The sequence below is a fragment of the Pongo abelii genome, chromosome 2 (genome assembly GCF_028885655.2).
Source record: "Pongo abelii isolate AG06213 chromosome 2, NHGRI_mPonAbe1-v2.0_pri, whole genome shotgun sequence".
Lineage (NCBI taxonomy): Eukaryota > Metazoa > Chordata > Mammalia > Primates > Hominidae > Pongo > Pongo abelii.
Window position 1 is genome coordinate 105,539,553 of NC_085928.1, and position 27,844 is coordinate 105,567,396.

At 48.5% G+C, this 27,844-nt stretch overlaps 3 protein-coding genes across 9 annotated transcripts in view; 2 read left to right on the forward strand and 1 right to left on the reverse strand.

The window, feature by feature from the left end:
* The window catches only part of ARIH2 (ariadne RBR E3 ubiquitin protein ligase 2), a 64,466-nt gene extending 61,053 nt beyond the window's left edge, over positions 1–3,413 (reverse strand). For 2 of the 5 annotated variants that reach the window (XM_054550815.2, XM_024245065.3), the window contains exon 1: positions 3,247–3,332. The gene's annotated coding sequence lies outside the window, so the exon portion shown is untranslated. Of the gene's footprint in view, positions 1–3,246 lie in introns of all 5 variants that reach the window. The other 3 variants (XM_063722519.1, XM_063722517.1, XM_054550816.2) reach the window with 3 other exon arrangements.
* LOC103890183 (ARIH2 opposite strand lncRNA) lies at positions 1,694–3,981 on the forward strand. Its single transcript, XM_009239025.4, is given in 2 exon segments — positions 1,694–3,701; positions 3,703–3,981. Coding segments are annotated over 2 exon segments (885 nt in total). The 5' UTR covers positions 1,694–3,095.
* SLC25A20 (solute carrier family 25 member 20) overlaps positions 3,120–27,844 on the forward strand; it is a 57,020-nt gene continuing 32,295 nt past the window's right edge. Inside the window, exons 1-3 of one of the 3 annotated variants that reach the window (XM_054550353.2) lie at positions 3,120–3,212; positions 17,200–17,716; positions 24,464–24,556. In XM_054550353.2, the coding sequence (XP_054406328.1) occupies positions 17,612–17,716; positions 24,464–24,556 (198 nt within the window). In that variant the 5' untranslated portion in view covers positions 3,120–3,212; positions 17,200–17,611. 3 annotated transcript variants of the gene reach the window in all.

The window sequence follows — 27,844 nt, forward strand, 5'->3', positions numbered from 1 at the left end:
ACATGACCTTCTAAAAAAAGAAAGTATTCAGCTGGGTGTGGTGGCTCACGCCTGTAATCCCAGCACTTTGGGAGGCCAAGGCAGGTGGATCACCTGAGGTCAGGAGTTCAAGCACCTGTAATCCCAGCTACTCGGAAGGCTGAGGCAGGAGAATCACTCCAACTAGGGAGGCAGAGGTTGCAGTGAGGTGAGATCGCGCCACTGCACTCGAGCCTGGGTGACAAGAGAATTCGTCTCAAAAAAAAAACACAAAAAAAAGTATTCTAAGTAAACACGGAGCAATAATTTAATCTCAATTCTCTCTCTCAGTTTGAAAGACCACTTCTTTTGTTTGTTTGTGAGACAGGGTCTCCCTCTGTCACCCAGGTTGGAGTGCAGTGTTGCCATCTCAGCTCACTGTAACCTCCACCTCACCCAGCTGAAAGCCTGCTTCTTTACTCCAGTACTTCTGTCCTTCAGATTCTCAACTACCACAATTTCAATCCTAAATGTTATGTAGATGTTGACAAAGCAAATTGTAACTGACTTAAAATTGAACTTTTACTATAAAATCACCTCCACTGTGGTAATCTAACACAGAATAATGCTAATATTTCAGATCTCACTTTACTCATGCTGTCGTGGCTCATTTATGTCACGTTACTCATAAATGTCGTGGTGGTGCATGCCTGTAGTCCCAGCTACTTGGGAGGCTGAGGTGGGAGGATCTCTTGAGCACAGGAGGCTGAGGCTGCAGTGAGCCAAGATCACGCCACTACACTCCAGTCTAGGTGACAGAGTGAGACCCTGTCTTCAAAAAAAAAAGAAAAGAAAAATTCCAGGACCAGGTGTGGTGGCTCATGCCAGTAATCCCAGCACTTTGGTTTGGGAGGCCAAGGTGGGTAGACAGCTTCAGCTCAGGAGTTCAAAACAAGCCTGGGCAAACATGGTGAAACCTCACTGCTACAAAAAACACAAAAATTAGCCAGGAATGGTGGCGCATACCTGTAATCTCAGCTACTCAGGAGGCTAAGGCAGGAGAATTGCTTGATCTGGGAGATGGAGGCTGCAGTGAACCGAGACTGCACCGATGCACTCCAGCCTGGGCAACAGAGCGAGACTCCGTGTCCAAAAAAAAAAAAAAAAAAGAAATTGCCCACAGGCTTCTCACCAACCAAATATTTAGGTGGGGAAAACTCCAGGCTCCTCCAAAAAAAAAAGAGAGAACTCCATTTCATACTAAATGTTCTAGGTGCAGATTTAAATGAAAATTTAATTTTTAATCATCTCAAAGTTAAATATCCAAATTCTACTTGAAAAAGTGGGCAGGGCACGGTGGCTCACGCCTGTGATCCCAACACTTTGGGAGGCTAAGGTGGGCAGATCACAAGGTCAGGAGTTCGAGATCAGCCTGACCAACATGGTAAAATCCTGTCTCTACTAAAAATACAAAAATTAGCTGGGCGTGGTAAGCGTGCGCCTGTAATCCCAGCTACTCAGGAGACTGAGGCAGGAGAATCGCTTGAACCCAGGAGGCGGAGGTTGCAGTGAGCCGAGATCGCGCCACTGCACTCCAGCCTGAGCGACAGAGCGAGACTCAAAAATAAAAATAAATAAATAAATAAACAAATAAATGAAAGAAAGAAAAAGTGCTGATCTTGTTCCAAGGGGGACAATATTTCTTTTTTCCTTTTTTTTTTTTTTTTTTGAGAGTCTTGCTGGAGTGCAGTGGCGCGATCTCGGCTCACTGGACTACAGGCGCCCGCCACTACGCCTGGCTAATTTTTTGTATTTTTAGTAGAGATGGGGTTTCACCGTGTTAGCCAGGACGGTCTCGATCTCCCGACCTCGTGATCTGCCCGCCTCGGCCTCCCAAAGTGAGGACGATTATTTGAGTCCAGGAGATTGCAGTGAGCCATGATCACGCCACTGCCCTCCAACCAGCCTGGGTGACAAAGTGAGGGCCTGTCTCTAAAAAAATTTTTTTAAAGATCATGCACAGTGGCTCACGCCTGTAATCCCAGCACTTTAGGAGGTCAAACCGGGAGGATCGCTTGAGCCCAGCAGTTCAAGACCAGCTTAGGCAACCTATTAAGATCCTTTATCCACAAAAAATTTTAAAAATTAGCCAGGTGTGGTGGTACGTGCCTGTAGTCCCAGCTACTTGGGAGGCTAAAAAAGGAGGATCACTTGAGCCCAGAAAGTCGGGGCTGCAGTTAGCTGTGATCGCCGCCACTGCACTCCAGCCTGGTGACAGCAACTTTGTCCCGCCCACCAAAAAAAAAAAAAAAAAAAATATTTCCTCCAGAGCCAAAATCACATGTTCAGGGGACCTGACAACCAACCATCCTGGGCTTGCCGACCACGCACAGAACACATAAGTTTTAGTGAGTCTGAAGACGTTTACTCCAGATATGATCACTGGCGCTGAATGGTCATTTACTAACTACATCTCCGAAGAAAAACGACTTGGCACAAAACTAGAAATCAGCAATTTCGTTTCAAAATCCTACACTTTGTATCTGTCTTTTCTAATACGGTGACCACTACCCACATGTGGTTATTTAAACTTAATTACACTTAAAAACTAAGTAAAATTTAAAATTTAGTTTATCAGGTGCACTAGCCTATAAGTCAAATGCTTAATGGCCATGTGTGGCTAGTAGCTACCATGTTGAACAGCAAAGGTAAAGAACATGTCGCTATGACAGAAAGTTCTATGGGACCGGGCAATGAACAGTACTAAGGCGAAGTCATCCAAGAACGCGGCTGCCCAACCAGCTTCTGGCGAGGCGGCGGCACAGCTCCGGGGCCGCACATCCCTAGTGGCGCCGCGGGCTCCGGGATATTCGCGCGGACGCGGAGCCCGCGAGCTGGGGATACCCTCCACAGGCGGGCGTTAAACCGCGCGGGCAGCGCTGCGAGAGCTCCCAAAGATGACTCGAGTGGGGAGCTCCGAGGCGGCGCGTTTCCCCGCCGCGCCAGACAGGGAGGGCCTAGATGTGCCGGTGCCGGTTGGTCAGAGGCGGTGGCCTCTGACCTTTCCGCGAGCTGAGAAAGCGGCGGGAGGAAAAAAGGCAGACACACGCTGGGCGCCCGGCCGCTGACGGCAGGTAATGCTCGAACAATGCACCGGCGACGGGGAGCGCCCGGGCCTCCCGGGCGACGGCGAAGGCGGAGTCCCGGCCCGGCCAGGGAGGCGCGCGGAGAGGCCCCCCCAGCGGCCCGCCAAGGTAAACAAGGCCGTGACGTGCGCCGCGCACTTACCGGGAGCTGCGGCCTCGCGGCCGCTGAGCCCGAACAAGCCAGACCGGGTCAGGCCGGGCCAGAGGGACCGGATTGGGGCGAAGCGGCAGCAGAGGCGGCGGGCCGACGCCGGTCAAGCCCGCGCTGCTTCCTCCAGAAGAGTCGTCCCCGCAGCTCCGGAAGTGTTTGGCGCCGTTGCGTCACTTCCGGATCGGGGTCGACCCACGGTCGCTCGGGTCGCGACAGGCTCCCGGCTAGAGGGCCTGTTTAGCGCCGCCTCCTTGAAACTTAGCGCTCTGACCCAGAGTCTGACCAGGGTACGGCAGGCGCCGACCGCGTCTGCAGCCACCATTCGCCTACCAGCGTCTCCCGTCGAGATGTTTTTAACCAGCGCGTTTCTCACCGGCTTCTCATTTCACTGTTTGTACTCCGGGATCGGGCACGGAGAAGACATCCTGGCGTCAGTGGAGCAGATAAAGAACCATTGTTTCTCGGCCGCTATCTGGTCAGAGGGGAGCTGGGCCGGGAATTTCTGCCTACATCCCGAGGCGGTCGCTAGGTGGCCCCAGAGCCGCAACCACACCAGGCTTTCACTTCCCCTACCGAGGCCTCGTTCGCCGCCCAGTTCGCCGACTTACGGTCACCGTGCCAGATTGCATCTTAACTGCCTTGCTTGCAGTTTCTTTTCACAGTATAGGAGTTGTCATCATGACTTCCAGTTACCTTCTGGGACTGGTTGTCAAATGGTGTGGCTAGAGACGGAGGCTCACTCAGATTGTTGCTGCACCACAATGGAAATGCCAGTATGAAGCCGCGGATGTTAGAAAGGTTCCAGGGTGTGCAATTCCATAGACAACAAATCAAATCATTTCCAACCATACTGGAGTCGCGTATATACATATTCAAGACACCTGTGCTGGCCGGTCGCTGTGGCTCATGCCTGTAATCCCTGCACTTTGGGAAGCCGAGGTGGGAGGATCGCTTGAGCCCAAGAATTTGATGTAGTGAGACACCCCTCCTTTCTACAAAAAAATTAAAAATTAGCTGGGCGAGGTGGCACACGCCTGTGCGTTCCAGCTGCTCAGGGGGCTGAGGTGATATAGGATCGCTTGAGCCGAGGAGGTCGAGGCTGCAGAGCGCCGAGATCGCACCACTGCAGTCCAGCATCAGTGATAGGAGACCCTGTCTCAAAACAACAATAACAAACCATACAATGTAGAAAGCCATTAAAAATCATGCCGGGTGGCCGGGCGCCGTGGCTCACGCCTGTAATCCCAGCACTTTGGGAGGCCGGAGCGGGCAGATCACGAGGTCAGGAATTCGAGACTAGCCTGACCAGCATGGTGAAACCCCGTCTCTACTAAAAATTTAAAAAATTTGCCAGGTGTGATGGTGGGCGCTTGTAGTCCCAGCTACTCGGGAGGCTGAGGCAGGAGAATTGCTTGAACCTGGCAGGCGGAGGTTGCAGCGAGCCGAGATCGCACCACTGCACTCCAGCCTGGGCGACAGAGCGAGACTCTGTCTCAAGAAACAACAACAACAAAAAAACTTGTCGGGTGGACTGCTCTGCCTATGGAGTAGCAATTCCTTTTGTTTTTTTTTTTTTGAGATAGAGTCTCGCTCTGTCGCCCAGGCTGGAGTGCAGTGAGAGAGCCGCTATCTCGGCTCACTGCAACCTCCGCTTCCCGGGTTCAAGTGATTCTCCTGCCTCAGTCTCCCGAGTAGCTGGGACTACAGGCGCGCACCACCGAGCCCAGCTAACTTTTTTTTTTTTTTTTTGACGGAGTCTCGCTCTGTTGCCCAGGCTGGAGTGCAGTGGCGCTATCTAGGCTCACTGCAAGCTCCACCTCCCGGGTTCACGCCATTCTCCTGCCTCAGCTTCCCGAGTAGCTGGGACTACAGGCGCCCGCCACCATGCCTATTTTTTTTTTTTTTTTTTTTTGTATTTTTAGTAGAGACGGGGTTTCACCGTGTTAGCCAGGATGGTAATTTTTGTATTTTTAGTAGAGACAGGGTTTCACCATGTTGGCCAGGATGGTCTGGATCTCTTGACCCCTTGATCCGCCCACCTCGGCCTCCCAGAGTGCTGGGATTACAGGCGTGAGCCACTGCTCCTGGCCTCCTTTGTTTCTTTACTTCTCTAATAAACTTGCTTTCACTTTACCAAAAAAAATAAAATAAATCATACTGAGTGGCAGGGCATGGTGGCTCAAGCCTGTAATCCCAGCACTTTGGGAAGCCAAGGTGAGAGGATCGCTTGAGCCCAGGAGTTGGAGACCAGCCTGGGCAACATAGTGAGATTCCATATCTACAAAAAAAAAAAAAAATGTTTTGGCCAGGTGTGGTGGCTCACGCCTGTAATCCCAGCACTTTGGGAGGCCGAGGCAGGTGGATCACTTGAGCCTAGGAGACCAGCCTGAGCAACATGGTGAAACCCTGTCTCTACAAAAAATACAAGTTAGCTGGATGTGCTTATAGCTCCACCTACTTGGGAGGCTGAGGTGGGAGGATCACTTAAGACCCAGGATGTGGAGGCTGTAGTGAGCAAGAGATTGGGCTACTTCACTCCAGCCTGGGGGACAGAGCCAGAACCTGTCTTCAAAAAAAGAAAAAAAAAAATGCTGTACTAAGGCACCTATTGACAAGGAAAGGTATTTGTGATATACTCAAGTGATAAGAATAGGATAGGGGCCGGGTGTGGTGGCTCACACCTGTAATCCCAGCACTTTGGGAGGTGGAGGCAGGTGGATCACCTGAGGTCAGGAGTTCCAGACCAGCCTGACCAACATGGCAAAACCCTGTCTCTACTAAAAAATACAAAAATTAGCCGGGCATGGTGGTGCGTGCCTGTAATTCCAGCTACTCGGGAGGCTGAGGCAGGGAGAATCACTTGAACCCGAGAGGTGGAGGTTGCAGCGAGCTGAGATTGCACCACCGCACTCTAGCCTGGGCAACACAGTAGCTCCGTCTCAAAAAAGAAAAAATAAATAAAATATGAATGCATATAAAATATACAAAGTCTCTCATGGTTTCTTTGGGACAGGAATCCAGACAAGCCACAATGGGAAGGTTTATCTCAGCTCCACAGCTGAGGGGGCCTCAGCAAGAAGACCCAAAGACTGGGGAGTGGAATCACAGGCAAAGTTATTTACTCATACTTCTGGTGAGTGATGTCAGCTGGAGGCCTAGCTGGGGCTGTCAGCCAGAATATACACATGCATGATCTTTCCATGTGGCCTGTGCTTCCTGGTAATATGGTGACTGGATTTGAAGGGCAAATGTCTTTTTTTTTTTTTTTTTTTTTTGAGACAGAGTATCACTCTATCGCCCAGGCTGGAGTGCAGTGGCATGATCTCAACTCACTGCAACCTCCTGGGTTCAAGTGATTCTTGTGCCTCAGCCTCCATAGTAGCTGAGATGTCAGGATGACAGGCGTGCGCCGCCATGTTCAGCTATTTTTTCTATTTCTTTTTCTTTGAGATGGAGTTTTGCTCTTGTTGCCCAGGCTGGAGTACAATGGCGTGATCTCGGCTCACCACAACCTCCACCTCCCGGATTCAAACGATTCTCCCTGCTCAGCCTCCCGAGTAGCTGCACCACCACACCTGGGTAATTTTTTTTTTTTTTTTTTGGAGATGGAGTCTTGCTCTGTCGCCCAGGCTGGAGTGCAGTGGCGTGATCTCGGCTCACTGCAAGCTCCGCCTCCTGGGTTCACACCATTCTCCTGCCTCAGCCTCCCGAGTAGCTGGGACTACAGGCACCTGCCACCACGCCCAGCTAATTTTTTGTATTTTTAGTAGAGACGGGGTTTCACCGTGTTAGCCAGGATGGTCTCGATCTCCTGACCTCGTGATCCACCCGCCTCGGCCTCCCAAAGTGCTGAGATAACAGGCGTGAGCCACCGTGCCCAGCCTAATTTTGTATTTTTAGTACAGACGGGGTTTCTCCATGTTGGTCAGGCTGGTCTTGAACTCCTGACCTCAAGCAATCTGCCTGCCTCGGCCTCCCGAAGTGCTGGTACTACAGATGTGAGCCACCACGCCCAGCCAATTTTTGTATTTTTAGTAGAAATGGGGTTTCACTGCCAGGCGCGGTGGCTCATACCTGTAATCCCAGCACTTTGGGAGGCCGAGGCAGGCGGATTGCCTGAGGTCGTGAGTTCGAAACCAGCCTGCCCAACATGGTGAAACTCCGTCTCTCCTAAAAAATACAAAAATTAGCCAGGCTTGGTGGTGGGCACCTGTAATCCCAGCTACTCGGGAGGCTGAGGCAGGAGAATTGCTTGAACCTGGGAGGTGGAGGTTGCAGTGAGCCAAGATCGCGCCACTCGTGCCACTGCACTCCAGCCTGGGCGACAGAGTGAGACTCTGTCTCGAGAAAAAAGAAAAAAAAAAAAGAAATGGGGTTTCACCATGTTGGCCAGGCTGGTCTCGAACCCCTGGTCTCTAGTGATTTGCCTGTCTCAGCTTCCCAAAATTCTGGGATAACAGGTGTGAGCCACTCTGCCTGGCCAAGGGCAAGGGTCTTAAGAGAGTGAGAGCCATGTTCTAATAGGAGATGCAGAAATTAGTAGAATAATTCAACAATAAGTGTCAAATTACCACTGTGAGTGCACTGGATGGAAATATAAGAAAAATAAAAATAAAAATTATCACCGTGAGCCAGGCATGGTGGTTCATGCCTGTAATCCCAGCACTTTGGGAGGCCAAGGTGGGCGGATCACGAGGTCAGGAGATCAAAGACCATCCTGGCTAATACCGTGAAAACCCGTCTCTACTACAAATACAAAAAAAAAAAAATTGGCCCGGCGTAGTGGCAGGCACCAGCTACTCGGGAGGCTGAGGCAGGAGAATGGCATGAACCTGGGAGGCGGAGCTTGCAGTGAGCCGAGATCACGCCACTGCACTCTAGCCTGGGCAACAGGGTGAGACTTCATCTCAAAAAAAAAAAAAAATTATCACTGTGAGGAGTGCTGCATAGGAGAGTTGGTAGACTCAATCCTCAGCCTCTCTTCCATCTACACTCCTTCCCCAGTGATCTCATTCAACCTCTTTGCCTTAGGACCTCTCATACACTGACTTCCAGGTTTTCATTTCTAATCCTACCAAATTTCCTATACCTCACACTTAGTATATGCAATTGTCCATTCAATACCTCCATTTGGATATCATATCGGCACTCAAATTTAACATGTCTTAAATAAAACAAAGTTCTCAAATTTACCTCCAAACCTGCCACTCCCCCAATATTTCCCAGCTCAATACCACTCCATTTACTCAGGCCAAAAATTCACAAATTTGGCCAGGCATGGTGGCTCACACCTGTAATCCCAGCACTTTGGGAGGCCGAGGTGGGCAGATCACCTGAGGTCAGGAGTTCAAGACCAGCCTGGCCAAGATAGCAAAACCCTGTCTCTACTAAAAATACAAAAATTAACTGGGCATGGTGGCGGGCACCTGTAATCCCAGCTACTCAGGAGGCTGAGGCAGGAGAATTGCTTGAACCCAGGAGGTTGCAGTGAACCAAGATTGCGCCACTGCACTCCAGCCTGGGCAACAGAGCAAGACTCCGTCTCAAAAAAAAAAGAAAGAAAGAAAACACATCACAAGTTTTCCATGAGTTTTCCTCTTCCAAATTTCACATTCAGTCCACAAGCAATTCCCATGAGCTATACCTGTGAGATATGTCCTGACTTTAGCACTTACCACTACCTGCAGCTCTAGTCCAAGCCACCCTCAATGTGTCTTTGGATGTGAGCAGTAGTCCCTTAACTAGTCACCCTGCTTTAAAATATTTTTTACTTTTGTAGAGACAGGATCTCACTCTGTCACCCATGTTGGAGTACAGTACATTTTATTATTTATTTATTTATTTATTTTTATTTTTCGAGGCAGAATTTTGCTCTTGCCGCCCAGGCTGGAGTGCAATGGTACAATCTCGACTCACTGCAACCTCCACCTCCCGGGTTCAGGCGATTCTCCTGCCTCATTCTCCTGAGTAGCTGGGACTACAGGCATGCACCCCCATGCCTGGCTAATTTTGTATTTTTAGTAGAGATGGTGTTTTGCCATGTTTGCCAGGCTGGTCTCAAACTCCTGACCTCAGGTAATCTTCCCACCTTGGCCTCATAAAGTGCTGGGATTACAGGCGTGAGCGACCGTGCCCGGACCAGTACATTTTATTTTTATTCTTTTTCTTTTTTAAAAAAAGGTTTATTTTTTTGAAGATAGAAGGTGGGATTTTTCCTTTTTTTTTTTTTGAGACAGAGTCTCGCTCTGTTGCCCAGGCTGGAGTGCAATGGCGTGATCTTGGCTCACCGCAGCCTCTGCCTCACAGGTTCAAGCGATTCTCCTGCCTCAGCCTCCTAAATTGCTGGGATTACAGGCGCCTGCCACCACGCTTGGCTAATTTTTGTTATTTTTAGTAGAGATGGGTTTTCACCATGTTGGCCAGGCTGGTCTGGAACTCCCGACCTCAGGTGATCCACCCACCTCAGCCTCCCAAAGTGCTGGGATTATGGGTGTGAGCCACCTCAGGAGATCAAGACCAGCCTGGCCAACATGGCGAAACCCCGTCTCTACTAAAAATACAAAATTAGCTGGGTGTGGTGGCACATGCCTGTAATCCCAGCTACTCGGGAAGCTGAGGCAGGAGAATCGCTTGAACCCGGGAGGCGGAGGTTGCACATGGTGAAACCCCTTCTCTACTAAAAATACAAAAATTAGTTGCCACTGCACTCCAGCCTGGCGACAGAGCAAGACTCCGTCTCAGAAAAAAAAAAAAAAAAATTTCTTAGACAATCTCATACAAAAAAAAAAAAATTAGCCAGGCATGGTGGCAGGCGCCTGTAGTCCCAGCAACTTGGGAGGCTGAGGCAGCAGAATGGCGTGAACCCGAGAGGTGGAGTTTGCAGGGAGCCGAGATTGTGCCACTGCACTCCAGCCTGGGCGTCAGAGTGAGACCCCATCTCAAAAAAAAAAAAAAAAAAAAACCCGTAGATTCAGTTTGATGTTTTGTTTTGTTTTGTTTTTTGTATTTTGTTTTGGCAATGGAGTGTCACTCTGTTGCCCGGACTGGAGTGCAATGGCACAGTCACGACTCACTACAACCTCAACATCCTGGGCTCAAGGGCTCCTCCCACCTCAGCCTCATGAGTATCTGGGACCACAGACATGCACAACCATGCCAGGTTAATTTTTTTTTTTTTTTCCTTTTGAGACAGGGTTTGGGTCTTGTTTCCCAGGCTGGAGTGCAATGGTGCGATCCTGGCTCACTGCAACCTCCGCCTCCCATTTTCAAAGGATTCTCCTGCCTCAGCCTCCTGAGCAGCTGGGATTACAGGCATCCGCCATCACGCACAGCTAATTTTTGTATTTTTTAGTAGAGACAAGGTTTCACCATGTTAGCCAGGCTTTTCTTGAACTCCTGACCTCAGGTGATCCGCCCGCCTCAGCCTCCCAAAGTGCTGGGATTACAGGCGTGAGCTACCACTCCTGGCCAATTTTTTTTTTTTTTTTTTTTTTTTTTTTGTAGAGACGAGGTCTCACTATGTTGTCCAGGCTGGTCTCGAACTCCTAGTCTCAGGCTATCCTCCCGCCTTGGCCTCCCAATGTGCTGGGATTACAGGGGATGAGCCACCACACCTGGCCATGTTTCTTTTTTTTTTATTGTTTTTTATTTTTGTAGAGACAGGATCTCACACTCCCATCCAGGCTAGAGGACAGTGACATTTTATTTTTTATTCTTTTTGTTCTTTAAAAATTAATGTTTTCTGGGCTTGGCACAGTGGCTCACGCCTGTAATCCCAGCACTTTGGGAAGCTGAGGCAGGCAGATCACAAGGTCAGGAGTTTGAGAGCAGCCTGGCCAACATGGTGAAACCCCGTCTCTACTAAAAATACAAAAATTAGCCTGGCGTAGTGGCACCCGTCTGTAATCCCAGCTACTCGCGAGACTGAGGAAGGAGAATTGCTTGAACCCAGAAGGCGGAGGTTGCGGTAAGCCAAGATCTGGCCATTGCACTCCAGCCTGGGCAACAGGAGCAAGACATCGTCTCAAAAAAGAAAAAAAAAATTAATGTGTTTTTCAAATAAGAAAGTGGAGGAGGCTGGGCACAGTGGCTCACACCTGTAATCCCAGCACTTTGGGAGGCTGAGGCGGGCGGATCAGGAGGTCAAGAGTTGGAGACCAGCCTGGCTGACATGGTGAAACCCGTCTCTACTACAAATACAAAAAGTAGCTGGGCACAGTGGCGAGCGCCTGTAATCCCAGCTACTTGGGAGGCTGAGGCAGGAGAATCCTGTGAACCCGGGAGGCGGAGGTTGCAGTGAGCCCAGATCTCGCCATTGCACTCCAGCCTGGGTGACAGGGCGAGACTCTGTCTCAAAAAAAAAAAAAGAAAAAAAAAGAAAAAGAAAGTGGAAGCTTGGCCGGGTGCAGTGGCTCATGCCTGTAATCCCAGCACTCTGGAGGACATGAGTGGATCATGAGGTCAGGAGATCGAGACCATCCTGGCTAACATGGTGAAACCTTGTCTCTATTAAAATACAAAAAATTAGCTGGGCGTGGTGGCAGGCACCTGTAGTCCCAGCTACTCGGGAGGCTGAGGCAGAAGAATCACTTGAACCCGGGAGGCGGAGGTTGCAATGAGCCGCGACTGCGCCACTGCACTCCAGCCTGGGCTACAGAGCAAGACTCCGTCTCAAAAAATAAAAATAAAAAAGAAAGTGGAGGCGGGGCCCAGTGGCTCATGCCTGTAATCCTAGCACTTTGGAAGGCTGAGGCGGTTGGATCACTTGAGGCCAGGAGTTTGAGACCAGCCTGGCCAAGATAGTGAAACCCTATTTCTACAAAATACAAAAATTAGCCGGATTTGGTGGTGCATGCCTGTAGTCCCAGCTACTCAGGAGGCTGAGGCAGGAGAATCGCTTGAACCCAGGAACTGGAGGTTGCAGTGAGCCAAGATCATGCCACTGCACTCAGCCTGGGTGTTGGAGTGAGATTCTAAGGAAAAAAAAAAAAAAGTTGCCAGGCACGGTGGCTCACGCAGAGGTTGCAGTGAGCTGAGATCACGCCACCGCACTCCAGCCTGGGCAACAGAGCCAGACTCCGTCTCAAAAAAAAAAAAAAAAAAGCCTTTTTTTTTTTTTTTTTTTAAGATGTGAGGGGGTCTTGCCATGTTTCCCAGACTGGTCTTTAACTTGAGAATTGCTCAAGCAATTCTCCCATCTTAGGATCCCAAAGTGCTGGAATTATAGGCCTGAGCCACCATGCCCTTCCCACATATAGCAAACTTTAATATCAAAGATCATAAAGATAACTACAGTTTTCAGATTTCACAAATTTATTTGCTTGCCATGTCTTCTTTCTTGGTTTTGTTTTTTACTTTTTAATTTTTATGTGTTTTTTTTTCACCTTGGCCTCCCAAGGAGCTGGGATTACAGGTGTGAGTCACCATGCCCAGCCATGTATAGCAAACTTCCTACTTTTTTTTGTTTTGTTTTGTTTTGTTTTTGAGACGGAGTCTTGCTCTGTCCCCCCGGCTAGAGTGCAGTGGCGTGATCTGGGCTCACTGCAAGCTCCGCCTCCCGGGTTCACACCATTCTCCCACCTCAGCCTCCCAAGTAGCTGAGACTACAGGCGCCCACCACCATGCCTGGCTAATTTTCTTTTTGTATTTTTAGTAGAGACGGGGTTTCACCATGTTAGCCAGGATGGTCTCGATCTCCTGACCTTGTGATCCACCCGCCTTGGCCGCCCAAAGTGCTGGGATTACAGGCATGAGCCAACTTCCTACATTTCTGTTTGCATAGTTGAGTGATACTGTTTCATCCTCCTGCTTGGATGCTAGTTTGGCTGAGTATGAGGTTCAATTTTTTTTTTTTTTTTTGAGACAGAATCTCTCTCTGTCACCCAGGCGGGAGTACAGTGGCAAGATCTTGGCTCACTGCAACCTCTGCCTCCTGGGTTCAGGCAATTCTCATACCTCAGCCTCCCGAGTAGCTGGGAGTACAGATGCCTGCCATCACACCTGACTAATTTTTGTATCTTTTTTTTTTTTTCAGAGATGGAGTCTTGATGTTGTTGCCTGGGCTGGAGTGCAATGGCACGATCTTGGCTCAGTGCAACCTCCGCCTCCCAGGTTCTAGAAATTCTGCTGCCTCAGCCTCCCGAGTAGCTAAGATTACAGGTGCCTACCACCACGCCCAGCTAATTTTTGTATTTTTAATAGAGATGGGGTTTCACCATGATGGCCAGGCTGGTCTTGAACGCCTGACCTCAGGTGATCCACCTGCCTCGGCCTCCCAAAGTGGTGGGATTACAGATGTGAGCCACTGCGCCTGGCCAACCCTGTCTCTACTAAAAATACAAAAATCAGCCAGGTGTGGTGGCGGGTGCCTGTAATCCCAGCTACTCACGAGGCTGAGGCAAGAGAATCGCTTGTACCCTGGAGGTGGAGGTTGCAGTGAACCAATATCACACCATTGCATTCCAGCCTGGGCCACAGAGCAAGACTCCACCTCAAAAAAAGTATATATATATATATATAATGTGTTCTGATTCTTTTTTTCTTTTTGAGACAGAGTCTCACTCTGTCAGCGATCTCTGCTCACTGCAACCTCTGCCTCCTGGGTTCAAGCAATTCTTCTGCCTCAGTCTCCCTTGTAGCCAAGATTACAGGCACCCATCACCACACCAGCTAATTTTTTTTTGTATTTTTAGTAGAGATGGGGTTTCACCATGTTGGTCAGGCTGGTCTTGAACTCCTGACCTCAAATTATCTGCCCCTCTTGACCTCACAAATTTCTGGGATTATAGGCGTTAGCCATGGTGCCCGGCCGTGATTATTATTATTATTATTATTGAGACAGAGTCTCACTCTGTGGCCAGGCTGGAGTGCAGTGGCACAATCTCGGCTCACTGCCACCTTCCACTCCCTGGTTCAAGTGATTCTGTTGCCTCAGCTTCCCTAGTATTGGGATTACAGGCACGTGCCACCATGCCCAGCTAATTTTTGTATTTTTAGTAGAGATGGGGTTTCATTATGTTGGCCAGGATGGTCTTGATCTCTCGACCTCATGATCCACTCAGCTTGGCCTCCCAAAGTGCTGGGATTACAGGTGTGAGCCACTGCACCTGGCCCCTCATTCGAATGAGAATGCTTGATTGCCTATTTTTTCCTGTGTGAAGGCATTTATGAAACCCTTTCTAAAAATTTGCTCCAATGCATATAGTTGTATTTTTTTTTTTTTTTTTTTTTTTTTGAGACGGAGTTTTGCTCTGTCACCTGGGGTGGAGTGCAATGGCGTGGTCTCGGCTCACTGCAACTTCTGCCTCCTGGGTTCAAACGATTCTCCTGCCTCAGCCTCCTGAGCAGTTGGGATTATAGGTACATGCCAGCACGCCTGGCTAATTTTTGTATTTTTAGTAGAGAGAGTGTTTCACCATGGTGGCCAGGCTGGTCTTGAACTCTGACCTCGTGATCCACCTGCCTGGGCCTCCCAAAATGTTGGGATTACAGGTGTGAGCCACTGTGCCCGGCCCATAATTCTTTTCTTTTCTTTTCTTTTTCTTTTTTTTGAGATGGAGTCTCGCTCTGTTGCCCAGGCTTGAATGCAGTGGCATGATCTCGGCTCCCTGCAAGCTCTGCCTCCCGGGTTCTTGCCATTCTCCTGCCTCAGCCTCCCGAGTAGCTGGGACTACAGGCTCCCGCCACCATGCCCAGCTAATTTTTTGTATTTTTAGTAGAGATGGGGTTTCACCGTGTTAGCCAGGATGGTCTTGATCTCCTGACCTCGTGATCCGCCCACCTCCGCCTCCCAGAGTGCTGGGATTACAGGCGTGAACCACTGTGCCTAGCCCCGGCCCCATAATCTTAAATCTTCTTTGACATCCTTTATATTCTTTTTATTTATTTATTTATTTTTATTTATTTTATTTTTTTTTGACACAGAGTCTCACTCTGTTGCCAGGCTGGAGTGCAGTGGCGTGATCTCGGCTAACTGCAAAATCCACCTCCCGGGTTCACGCGATTCTCCTGCCTTAGCCTGCTGAGTAGCTGGGACTTCAAGCACTGTGCCATCACACCTGGCTAATTTTTTGTGTTTTTAGTAGAGAAGGGGTTTCACCGTGTTAGCCAGGATGGTCTCGATCTCCTGACCTCATGATCTGTATGCCTTGGTCTCCCAAAGTGCTGGGATTACAGGCGTGAGCCACCGTGCCTGGCCGCTTTATATCCTATTAATTGACAACTTAAAAATTTTTTTTCTTTAGAATATATCCAGAATCTGGCCACTTCTTTTTTTTTTTTTTTTTTTTTTGACGGAGTCTTGCTCAGTCACCCAGGCTGGAGTGCAGTGGCACAATCTCAGCTCACTGCAACCTCCGCCTCCCGGGTTCATGCCATTCTCCTGCCTCAGCCTCCCGAGTAGCTGGGACTACAGGTGCCCGCCACGATGCCCGCCACGATGCCCGGCTAATTTTTTTTTTTTTTGTATTTTTAGTAGAGACGGGGTTTCACCATGTTAGCCAGGATGGTCTCGATCTCCTGATGCCCGGCTAATTTTTTTTTTTTTTTTGTATTTTTAGTAGAGACGGGGTTTCACCATGTTAGCCAGGATGGTCTCGATCTCCTGACCTCGAGATCCACCCGCTTCAGCCTCCCAAAGTGCTGGGATTACAGGCGTGAGCCACCGCGCCCGGCCGCATCTGGCCACTTCTTACTACCTCCTCTGTTATGCCTTGGTGCAAGTCAACATCTCTGGCCATGGCTTTTAGCCTCCTTAAGGCTCCTTGTTTCTTCTTGCCCCCTGGAGTCTATTTTCACCCAGCAATCAAAGGGGGATCCTGATAACGATGTCAGACTATGTCGCTCCCCACTCAGTACCCTGCAATGACTTCTACGTCCTTCAGAGGAGAGACAGTGGCAAGATCTCGGTTCACTGCAAGCTCCGCCTCCTGGACTCAAGCAATTCTCCTGCCTTAGACTCTCTAGTAGCTGGGATTACAGGCATAGGCGTCTGCCATCACGGCTGGCAAGTTTTTGTATTTTTAGTAGAGACGGGGTTTGACCATGTTGGTCAAGCTGGTCTTGCACTCCTGACCTCAGGTGATCCACCTGCCTTGGCCTTCCAAAGTGCTGGGATTATAGGCATGAGCCACTGCATCAGGCCTTTAACTTTTTTTTTTTTTTTTTTAGAGACAGTGTTTCGCTCTTTTTGCCCAGGCTGGAGTGCAATGGCACGATCTGGGCTCACCGCAATCTCTGCCTCCCGAGTTTAAGTGATTCTCCTGCTTCAGCCTCCCGAGTAGCTGGGATTACAGGCATGCACCACCACGCCCAGCTAATTTTGTATTTTTAGTAGAGACGGGGTTTCTCCATGTTGGGCAGGCTGGTCTCAAACTCCTGACCTCAGTTAATATGCCTCCCAAAGTGCTGGGATTACAGGTGTGAGCCACTGGGCCCGGCCTAACTTTTTTTTTTAGAGACAAGAGTCTCGCTATATAAGTCAGGCTGGTCTCAAACTCCTGGGTTTAAGCAATCCTCTCGCCTTGGCCTCCCAAAGAGCTGGGATTACAGACATGAGCCATAACACCAGGCCCAAACCTGTCTTCTAGTGCCTCCAAAACCTCTGTCGCCTCATCAGCTACTACCCTCCCTCTTCCTGTGGTTTCTCAAACATGTCAGGCACAGACCATCTCAAGGCTTTTGCATTTTCTTTTTCTTCTGGGTGGAAGGTTCCTCACCCTTGACCCTGTTATGTATGAACAGAACTCCCTCTCTCATCTTCCCAGGTCTTGAATCCTGTCACCTTTTCAGTTAAACCCTCCCTTATTCAACTAACCAAAATTGCAAATCACTTGTCCCACACACCCTCTAACTCTCTTCCTGGATTTTTCTCCGTAGCACTTATTACTACTTGATATACTATGCATTTTTTAGTTATTTATCTTTGTTATGGTCTGTAAATTCCAGGAGGACAGGGACCTGTGTGTTGTACTACCGGGGTGCCTCCAACACCTAGAGGGACGCCTGGCATATGGCAGGGCGCAACTGATCTCTCTGGAGTGAGCGGATGAATGGGAGCTCAGAGGAAACACTGAAGTCTGGGAAGGCTTCCTGGAGGAATAGGCCCGCTGGCCGACACTCCCAAACCCCGCCCATGCGGCTTTGCGCTCTGCCACGCCCATCGAAGCGGGGCCGAGGCCGGAAGCATCCCCGGGCGGAAGCCCTACCGAGCCAACTGGGCCCTCCTCCCGACCTGCCCCGGGCTCGTGCCCCGCCCACCCGAAAGTGGGTGAAAGGTCGGCGGCGCCGGCACTGCAGCTGGGGCTGAGAAGCCAGTACGGCCCGAGAACTGACAGACGGAGTGACAGACGGACTGACCATGGCCGACCACCCGAAACCCATCAGCCCGCTCAAGAACCTGCTGGCCGGCGGCTTTGGCGGCGTGTGCCTGGTGTTCGTGGGTCACCCTCTGGACACGGTCAAGGTGCGGGAGGCTGGGTCGCAGGCTTTGGGGAGGAGGCCCGGATGGGGTGCGGAAAGCATGGTCCCCCGCGAGGCGCGGACGCTGGGCAGAAGAGGGGCCTGTGTGAGCTTCCGTGAGAAGTCTAGAGAATCTCTCTTTCAGGCGTGGGCAGGAAGCTGTACCTTGCGCTCCAAAGAGCCAGGCGGCGGCGCAAAGTGAGCAGCCTCTAACTGCCTGTCAAGAGCTCTGATGTAAAGTTCCCTGTCCCGCAGTCCCTCCTGACCCTGCGCCACTTCTTTAGGGATGGGAAAGAATAAACGTCTCTCCATAGTTTTAGTTTCAGCCAATCCTAATATTATCATTAAGGTTGAAACAAGTCCCCTGTAAAGCCCGCCCCAGGAAGACAACTAAAGGCAGAGCGGTACGGTTTTTCTGGAGGTGTCCTTTGATACATTCCCCTGGGGCAAGAGTACCCATCTCTTTCGCACCTTTCCCGGCCCGGGGAGATATTTGATACTCTTCGGCCTGTCACCCAACGGTGGCCTGCTCAGCCTCCTGGGCAGAGGCATCCTGTAAGAAGCAATGATGACCTCAGTGACCGAGCCCCTTCCACGGAAAGCAAGGTGATCAGCTTCGCACAAGGCCAGCCTCATTCTCACAACTCCCAGATGAGGAAGCTATGGTCAGACTGAGGCTTGGGAGGGAGGACATTCATCAGGGATTGTTCTCTGGTCTTCCTCATATCATATCTCAATTATTCCCCTTGCGACACCTTCATTAATGCTTTGCTGGGGGACCAAAGTCCATCCCCCATGGCTTAGCACGCGAAGCTGCATCCAATTTTCTCACTTTATTTCTGGACATAGACTTGAAGGAAATTGACAAGTCATTGCCAGGGTGGGCCTGTGGGGAGCAGACATGAGTTTTAAAAGATTGGAAGCCCATGTGAGGGGGTTTGTTAGGATGTTAGGTCAGATTTCCTCCACAGCGAAATAGTTTTGTGGGCACTTCCTCTTGGCCAGCTTGGGCAGCAAGCTCTTTGCTGCCTTTCATCCAAGAGAGGAGCTACCCTGAAGTAGAACTCATACTGGAGTCATTCTATAGGAAGACCAGGGTTAAAGTAGCTGGACTGGCTAGGTCATTGTGCAACATGAAATCAAATGTTTATTTAGCTGGTGGTAAATGCCGTGTGTTAGTGCTTCCCAGACTGTGGTCATTCCAAGCGGCACTGTCTACTGAGGGACGATTGTCTGGCCTTTCTTCCTGCTCTTGGTCCGTATAGGTAGATATCTTATTAGTTCTAGGCCTCTGGGGCCGCCCTTAAAAATATATATATATATATGTGTGTGCAAATATTGCTCCTACCTCCATATCACGTTTGTCCTTGATGTCACTCCCAAGAAGGACTGGATGACCTCTGCACTGAAGTGCAAATAACTGAAATGCTCACTGGCATATTTAGCAACCAGAAAGCCTCTTTTTAGCTTAAACCAAAACCACAAATTGCTGACTGCTGTGTTTTTGGCCTTAGTGAGCTGGGTGGGCTCCAATCAAAGCCTGACCTTAAGGTGCTTTCAGAGGTCCAAGGTTAAAAAAAAAAAAAAAAAAGGAGAAGAAAAAAAAGTCCAAGATAGTGTAACTGAGCTGTGGTCTGTGTGTCCTGACAAGGCAAAAGCTGCAACGTTTCAGAGTGGGGCATGAAAAGCCTCTATGGAAGGTGACGCGTTAGAACAGGCATTCAAGAGCTGGGTGAGTTCAGACTGAAGGAGTAGGGAGACCCAGACAGTCTGATGTGGGGAAGGCAGGAGTGAAGGTGAGTGTGGCTTGCAAGTGGGGATCATATTATAAAATAAGACAACCTAGGCCAGGCACGGTGGGCTCATGCCTGTTAATCCCAGCACTTTGGGAGGCTGAGGCAGGTGGATCACCTGAGGTCAGGAGTTCGAGACCAGCCTGGCCAACATGGTGAAATCCCATCTCTACTAAAAATACAAAAAAAATTAGCTGGGCGTGGTGGCAGGTACCTGTAATCCCAACTAATTGGGAGGCTGAGGCAGGAGAATCGCTTGAACCCACAGGGCGGAGATTGCAGTGAGCTGAGATTGTGCCATGCACTCCAGCCTGGGTGACAGAGTGAGACTCCTTCCCAAAAACAAAACAAAACAAAAAAAACAAACAAAACAAACAAACAAACAAACAAAAAAACAACCACCTGCAAAGGACTTCAATGTTCTTGCTGGTTTGAATGGCTGATATCCTGTTGAGACAGGTATGAGGTATGAAGTGTATATAAAATCACAAAAAGGCAGCCTTGGCAACATGGCAAGACCTCATGTCTATAAAAAATACAAAAAGTAGCTGGGCATGGTGGTGCACACCTGTAATCCCAGCTACTCAGGAGGGTGAGGCTGGAGGATCGGTTGAACCTAGGAGTTTGAGGCTGCAATGAGCCTTTGCACTCCAGTCTGGGCAACAGAATGAGACACTGTCTCAAAAGAAAAAAAAAATCACAAAAAGGTATTAGTCAGAATTTTTTTTTTTTTTTTTTTTTGAGACAAGACTCTCCCTCTGTCACCCAGGGTGGAGTACAGTGGCAGAATCTTGGCTCATGGCAACTTCCATCTCCCGAGTTCAAGCAATTCTTTTGCCTCAGCCTCCTGAGTAGCTGGGATTACAGGTGCCCACCACCATGCCTGGCTAATTTTTGTATTTTTAGTAGAGATGGGGTTTCTCCATGTTGGGCAGGCTGGTCTCAAACTTGTGGCCTCAAGTGATCCTCCTGCCTTGGCCTCCTGAAGTGCTGGGATTATAGGCATGAGCCACTGTACCCGGTCTAGTCAGAAGCTTTGATCCATTTCTCTCTCTCTACTAACTAGGGGAGGTTATGCCTGACTATGGGAGATCTGAAGGATAATATGAGGGATTTTGGATGTAAAGGTGTGGTGGCCTCTGGGCATTTCCATTGTGTCCCATAAACCCCTCAGACTTACATGTCACCTCTGTTGCCCAGAGAGGGACTTCCTTGGTTTGATATGGAAGGCCCTGAAAAATACAAGAGTAAGAAATTCTAAAGAAATTTAAAAAAAATGGTAAAAATGATATAGAAGGACCTGACAAATACCAGAATAAGAGATTCTAAAGAAATAAAGAAACAACATGGTAAAAATGATGTTTTGGAAAGGTTAGTATAATAGCAACCTTGAGAAGGATTTGGAAGAACAGTAAGCAGGAAAAACATCCAGGAAGGGCTGGGCGCGGTGGCTCACGCCTGTAATCCCACTTTGGGAGTCCGAGGCGGGCAGATCACCTGAGGTCGGGAGTTCGAGAGCAGGTGACCAACATGGAGAAACCCCGTCTCTACTAAAAATACAAAATTAGGCCAGGCATGGTGGCTCACGCCTGTAATCCCAGCACTTTGGGAGGCTGAGGCGGGCAGATCACCTGAGATTGGGCGTTCGAGACCAACCTGAGCAACGTGGAGAAATCCCATTTCTACTAAAAATACAAAATTAGCTGGGCGTGGTGGTGCATGCCTGTAATCCCAGCTACTTGGGAGGCTGAGGCAGGAGAATCGCTTGAACCCGTGAGGCAGAGGTTGCGGTGAGCCCAGATCGCACCATTGCTGTCCAGCCGGAGTGCAACGAGAGTGAAACTACATCTCAAAAATAAATAAATAAATAAAAATAAATATACAAATACAAAATTATCCAAGAGTGGTGGCACATGCCTGTAATCCCAGCTACTTGAGAGGCTGAGGCAGGAGAATCACTTGAACCTGGGAGGCAGAGGTTGCGGTGAGCCAAGATCATGCCATTGCTCTCCAGTCTGGGCAACGAGTGAAACTCTGTCTCAAAACAAAACAAAATTCAGGAAAAAGACTGCAGAAGTAACTGGATATATCAGTTATCTATTGCGGTTTAATAGTTTCCTCCAATGAGGCAGGAGGATCACTTGAGCCCAGGAGTTCAAGGCTGCAGTTAGCCAAGATGGCACCACTGCATGCCAGCTTAGGTGACAGAGCAAGACCTTGTCTCAAAAAAACCCAAAAAACAAAACCAACTTACCCCAAAACTTAATGGCTTAAAACAACAGTAAACATTTATCAGGGCCGGGCCGGTGGCTCATGCTTGTAATCCCGGCACTTTGGGAGGCTGAGGCGGGTGGATCACCTGAGATCAGAAGTTCGAGACCAGTCTGGCTAACACAGTGAAACCCTGTCTCTACTAAAAAAAAAAAAAAAAAAAAATGCAGAAGTTAGCTGGGTATGGTGGCACACACCTGTAATCCCAGCTATGCGGGAGGCTGAGACAGGAGAATCGCTTGAACCCAGGAGGCTTGTGGTGAACTGAGATTGAGCCACTGCACTCCAGCCTGGGTGACAGAGCAAGACTCCGCCTCAAAAAAAAAAAAGACAAATAATCCAATTAAAAATGGGCAAAGACTCCAGCCTGGGTGACAGTGTAAGAGCCTGTCAAGAGAGAGAGAGAGAGGGAGAGAGAGAATCTTTTTTTTTTTTTTTTCGAGAAGGAGTCTCACTCTGTTGCCCAGGCTGAAGTGCAAAGGTGCGATTTTGGCTCACCACAACCTCTGCCTCCTGGGTTAAAGCGATTCTCCTGCCTCAGCCTCCCAAGTAGCTGGGATTACAGGTGCGTGCCACCACGCCTGGCTAATTTTTGTATTTTCAGTAGAGACGGGGTTTCGCCATGTTGGCCATGCTGGTCTTGAACTCCTGACCTCAGGTTATTGACCCACCTTAGCCTCCCAAAATGCTGGGATTACAGGTGTGAGCCACCGTGCCTGGCCTTTTTTTTTTTTTTTTTTTTTTCTTTTTTAAAGAGACTGGGTCTTGGCTGGCCATGGTGGCTCATATCTGTAATTGTAGCACTTTAGGAGGCTGAGGCAGGCAGATTTTATGAGTCCAGGAGTTCCAGATCAGCCTGGGCAACATGGTGAAACCCCATCTCTACAAAAAAAACAAAATTGGCCGAGCATGGCATGCACCTGAGGTCCCAGCTACTTGGGAGGCTGAGGTGGGAAGATCACCTGAGCCTGGGAGGCGGAAGTGGCAGTGAGCCGAGATCATACCACTGCACTCCAGCATGGGCGAGAGAATGAGACCCTGTCTCAAAAAAACAAACAAATAAAAATAGACCAGGTCTTGCTCTTTTACCCAAGCTGAAGTGTAGTGGCACCATCACAGCTTTCTGTAATCTTGAACTCCTGGCCTCAAGTGATCCTTCCACCTCTGCCTCCCAAAGTGCTGGGATTACAGATGTGAGCCACCACACCCAGCCATGGACCTAAATAGGCATTTCTCTGAAGAAGATGGGCTAATAAGCATGTGAGAAGTTGTTCAATGTCATTATCCATCATGGAAATGCAAATCAAAATCACAATCATATAGCACCTCATACCCACTATGATGGCTTAAAAAAAAAGGTAGATATAGAGCAATATAGTGAGATTCTGTCTCTACAAAAACAAAAATTTGCCTGGTGTTGTGGTGTGCACCTGTAGTCCCAGCTGCTTGGGGGGCTGAGGTGGGAGGATTGCATGAGCCCAGGAGGTCAAGGTTGTAGTGAGCTATTGATCACACCGCCGCACTCCAGCCTGAGTGACAGAGTGAAACCTTGTCTCAAAAAAAAAAAATATATATATATATACATATATATGTATATATATATATATGTATATATATATGTATATATATGTATGTATATATATGTATATATATATGTATATATATGTATATATATGTATATATGTATATATATGTATATATATACGTATATATATATATACGTATATATATATATATAAAGATAATAAGTATTGAAGATATGGAGAAATTGGGACCCTCCTAGACTGCTTATGGGAATATAAAATGGTACAGCCACTTTGGAAAACAGTCTGGCAGTTCCTCAAAAGGTTTAAACAGAGTTAACATATAAGTTAGAAATTATGCTAGTGGATAAATACCTGTGATGGTTAATTTTATGTGTCACCTTGACTAGGCCACAGAGTACCTAGATATTTGGTCACACATTAGGCTGAGTGTGCTTGTGAGGGTGGTTTTGGATATTAACATTTGAATCTGTGGACTGATTAAAGCTAATTGTCCTCCCTAATGTGAGTGGACCTCATCCAGTTGAAGGCCTAAATAGATCAAAAGGCTGACTGACACTTCCCTGCAAGTAAGAGGGAACTCCTGCCTGAATACTTGAGGTGGGACATTAGTCTTTTCCTGACTTCAGACTTGAACTGAATCGTTGGTTCTTTTTGGGTCTCAAACTTGCCGACTACAGATCTTGGGACTTCTCAAACTTTATAATTGTATGAGCCAATTGCTTATAATAAATCTCTTGATATATGTCTCCTGTTGGTTCTGTTTCTCTGGAGAATTCTGACCAATACAATACCGAAGAGAACTGAAAACATATATCCACACAAAAAAACTTGTACACAAATGTTTATAGCAGCATTATTCATAATAATCAAAAAGTAGGAAAAACACAAATGTCTATGAACTGATGAATAGGCAGGCATACAAAATGTGATTTATTCATACGATGGGATATTATTTGCCAATAAAAGGAATGAAGTACTAATGAAATGAAAGAGAAGTTTGAATCCAGCAGGTTAAGTGAATACCAAAGACATGTACAAGGGTACAGCCTTCCCTGTTCAGTTTGGCAGACAGTTGGGCCATTGCTGCTGACAGGCAGTTCTGATTCTGGTAGGTCACTGCATTTTAACTTCTGGTTTCAGGTCCGACTGCAGACACAGCCACCGAGTTTGCCTGGACAGCCTCCCATGTACTCTGGGACCTTTGACTGTTTCCGGAAGACTCTTTTTAGAGAGGTTGGTATATGGTGCTGGGCATTCCTCTTACTCAGAACACATTCACGGGGTTGATTTGTTACCCCCAAGGAGAGTAGGTTAACTGTGTGGTTCTACTGGACGGCTAGCTCACAGCTGCTGCTCCTTCACCATGCCACCCTGTGCCCTCCTGTTATCATCTGCTTTGGAGTCTCTGATAGTTCTAGCTACTGTTTTATACAGATGACTAAAGCTAATAAAATGGTTCTCTCTTTTGGAATATGGAATTTAGACGACAGAGAACTAGTGAGTAATAATTGAGATGTGAAATGGAAGAAAATGTACATCTGAGCTGGGTGCGGTGGCTCACGCCTCTAATCCTAGCACTTTGGGGGCCAAGGCAGGTGGATCACTTGAGGTCCGGAATTTAAGACCAGCCTGGGCAACATGTAGAGAGCGTCATCTCTACAAAAAATGCAAAAATTAGAGGCGCGTGGTGGCGCATGTATATCTGTAGTCCCAGCCACTCAGGAGATTGAGGTGGGAGGATCACTCCACCAGGAGGCAGAGTTTGCAGTGAGGCAAGATTGCACCACTGCACTCCAACCTGGGTGACAGAGTGAGACCCTGCCTGAAAAACAAAAAAAGGCCAATCATGGTGTCTTATGCCTATAATCCCAGCCCTTTGGGAGGCTGAGGTGGATGGATTGCCTGAGTTCAGGAGTTCGAGACCACCGTGGCCAACATGGTGAAACCCTGTCTCTACTAAAAATACAAAAATTAGCTGTGCATGGTGGCATGTGCCTGTAGTCCCAGCTACTTGGGAGGCTGAGGCACGAGAATCGCTTGAACCCAGGAAGGGGAGGTTGCAGTGTAGGGTCCAGCCCTACGGGGCTTAGCGGATGTTTTCCCCATGTGCGGAGACGAGATATCATAAGAAATAAAGACACAAGACAAAGAGATAAAGAGAAAACAGCTGGGCCGGGGGGACCACTACCAAGACGTGGAGACTGGTAGTGGCCTTGCATGGCTGGGCGCACTGATATTTATTGAATACAAGCCAAGGGGGTGGCTGGGCGCGCTGGCTCATGCCTGTGATCCCAGCACTTTGGGAGGCCGAGGCGGGTGGATCACGAGGTCAGGAGATCGAGACCATCCTGGCTAACGTGGTGAAACCCTGTCTCTACTAAAAATACAAAAAATTAGCTGGGTGTGGTGGTGACCACCTGTAGTCCCAGCTACTCTGGAGGCTGAGGCAGGAGAATGGCTTGAACCCAGGAGGTAGAGCTTGCAGTGAGCCGAGATCACACCACTGTACTCCAGCATGGGCGACAAAGCGAGACTACTCAAAAAAAAAAAAAAAAAAAGACAAGGGGGCAGGATAAGGAGGGTGAGTTGTCCAAGTGATTGATAAGGTCAGGCAAATCACGTGATCATGGGAGAGGGAGCCCTTCTGTTTTAGGTAGCCGAAGCAGAGAGGGAAGGCAGCGTACGTCAGCATTTTCCTCTATGCACTTATAAGAAAGATCAGGCCGGGTGCGGTGGCTCATGCCTGTAATCCCAGCACTTTGGGAGGCTGAGGCAGGTGGATCAGGAGGTCAGGAGATCGGGACCATCCTGGCTAACACGGTGAAACGCCATCTCTACTAAAAAAAAATACAAAAAATTAGCTGGGCGTGGTGGCGGGTGCCTGTAGTCCCAGCTACTTGGGGGGCTGAGGCAGGAGAATGGCGTGAACCCAGGAGGCGGAGCTTGCAGTGAGCCGAGATCACGCCACTGCACTCCAGCCTGGGTGACAGAGCGAGATCAAAGAGGAACTAGGAATATGGGAGGAACATGAAAAGTGGACAAGGAGTGTGATCACTGAAGCACAGCATCACAGGGAGGGGTTTAGGCCTCTGGATAACTGTGGGCAGGCCTGGATAATAGCCAGCCTCCCACAAGAAGCTGGTGGAGTAGAGTGTTCCCTGACTCCTCCAAGGAAAGGAGACTCCCTTTCATGGTCTGCTAAGTAACGGGTGCCTTCTCAGGCACTGGCATTACTGCTTGACCAAGGAGCCCTCAAGCGGCCCTTATGCGGGCGTGACAGAGGGCACACCTCTTGCCTTCTTGGTCACTTCTCACAATGTCCCTTCAGCACCTGACCCTATACCTGCCGGTTATTTCTTGTTTATATTAGTAATACAACAAAGAATAATATTAAAAGCTAATGATTAATAATGTTTATACTAATGATTGATAATGTCAATGATCATCTCTATATCTAATTTGTATTATAACTATTCTAACTATTTTCTTTATTATACTGAAACAGTTTGTGCCTTCAATCTCTTGCCTCAGCACCTAGGTAATCCTTCGCCCACACTGCAGTGAGCTGACTGCACCATTGCACTCCAGCCTGGGCAACAAGAGTGAAACTCTGTCTCAAAAAAAGAAAAAGAAAAAAGAAAATGTACACCTGCATCTGGATCAGTCAGTTTGATAGGGATCCATGTCAGAAGTGCATGTGAATGAAGTCTGAAGGAAAAGTCAGCCAGTCCTAGAAACACTGAGAGAAGCTATCAGTCTCCAGTTCCCCTAGACAGGGACATTAAATTGGTTTGGAGTTATTATTATTATTATTATTATTATATATTTTGAGACACGATCTCACTCTGTCGCCCAGGCTTGACTAGAGTGGCATGAACTTGGCTCACTGCAACCTCTGCCTCTCAGGCTCAAGCAATTCTTCTGCCTCAGTTTCTCGAGTAGCTGAGATTTCAGGCGTGTGCCATCATGCCTGGCTAATTGCACTCCAGCCTGGGCAAAAAGAATAAAACTCTGTCTCAAAATAAGAATAATATTAATAATAATAATAATAAATAACTTCATTAACACAGGTCTTAAAGACCTCGTTGAGATCTTTTCCTTTGCTTCCTAAAATATAACTTTTTTTTTTTTTGAGACGGAGTTTTGCTCTTGTTGCCCAGTCTGGAGTGCAATGGCACAATCTTGGCTCACTGCAACCTCTTGAACCATCTCCTTGGTTCAAGTGATTCTCCTGCCTCAGCTTCCTGAGTAGCTGGGATTATAGGCATGCACCACCATGCCTGGCTAATTTTGTATATTTAGTAGAGACAGGGTTTCTCCATGTTGGTCAGGCGGGTCTCAAACTCCCGACCTCAAGTGATCCGCCCACCTCGGCCTCTCAAAGTGCTGGGATTACAGGCCTGAGCCACTGCGCCCCGCCTAAAATATAACTTCCTTTTTTTTTTTGAGACGGAGTCTTGCTCTGTTGCCCAGGCTGGAGTGCAGTGGTGCGATCTTGGCTCACTGCAAGCTCCGCCTCCT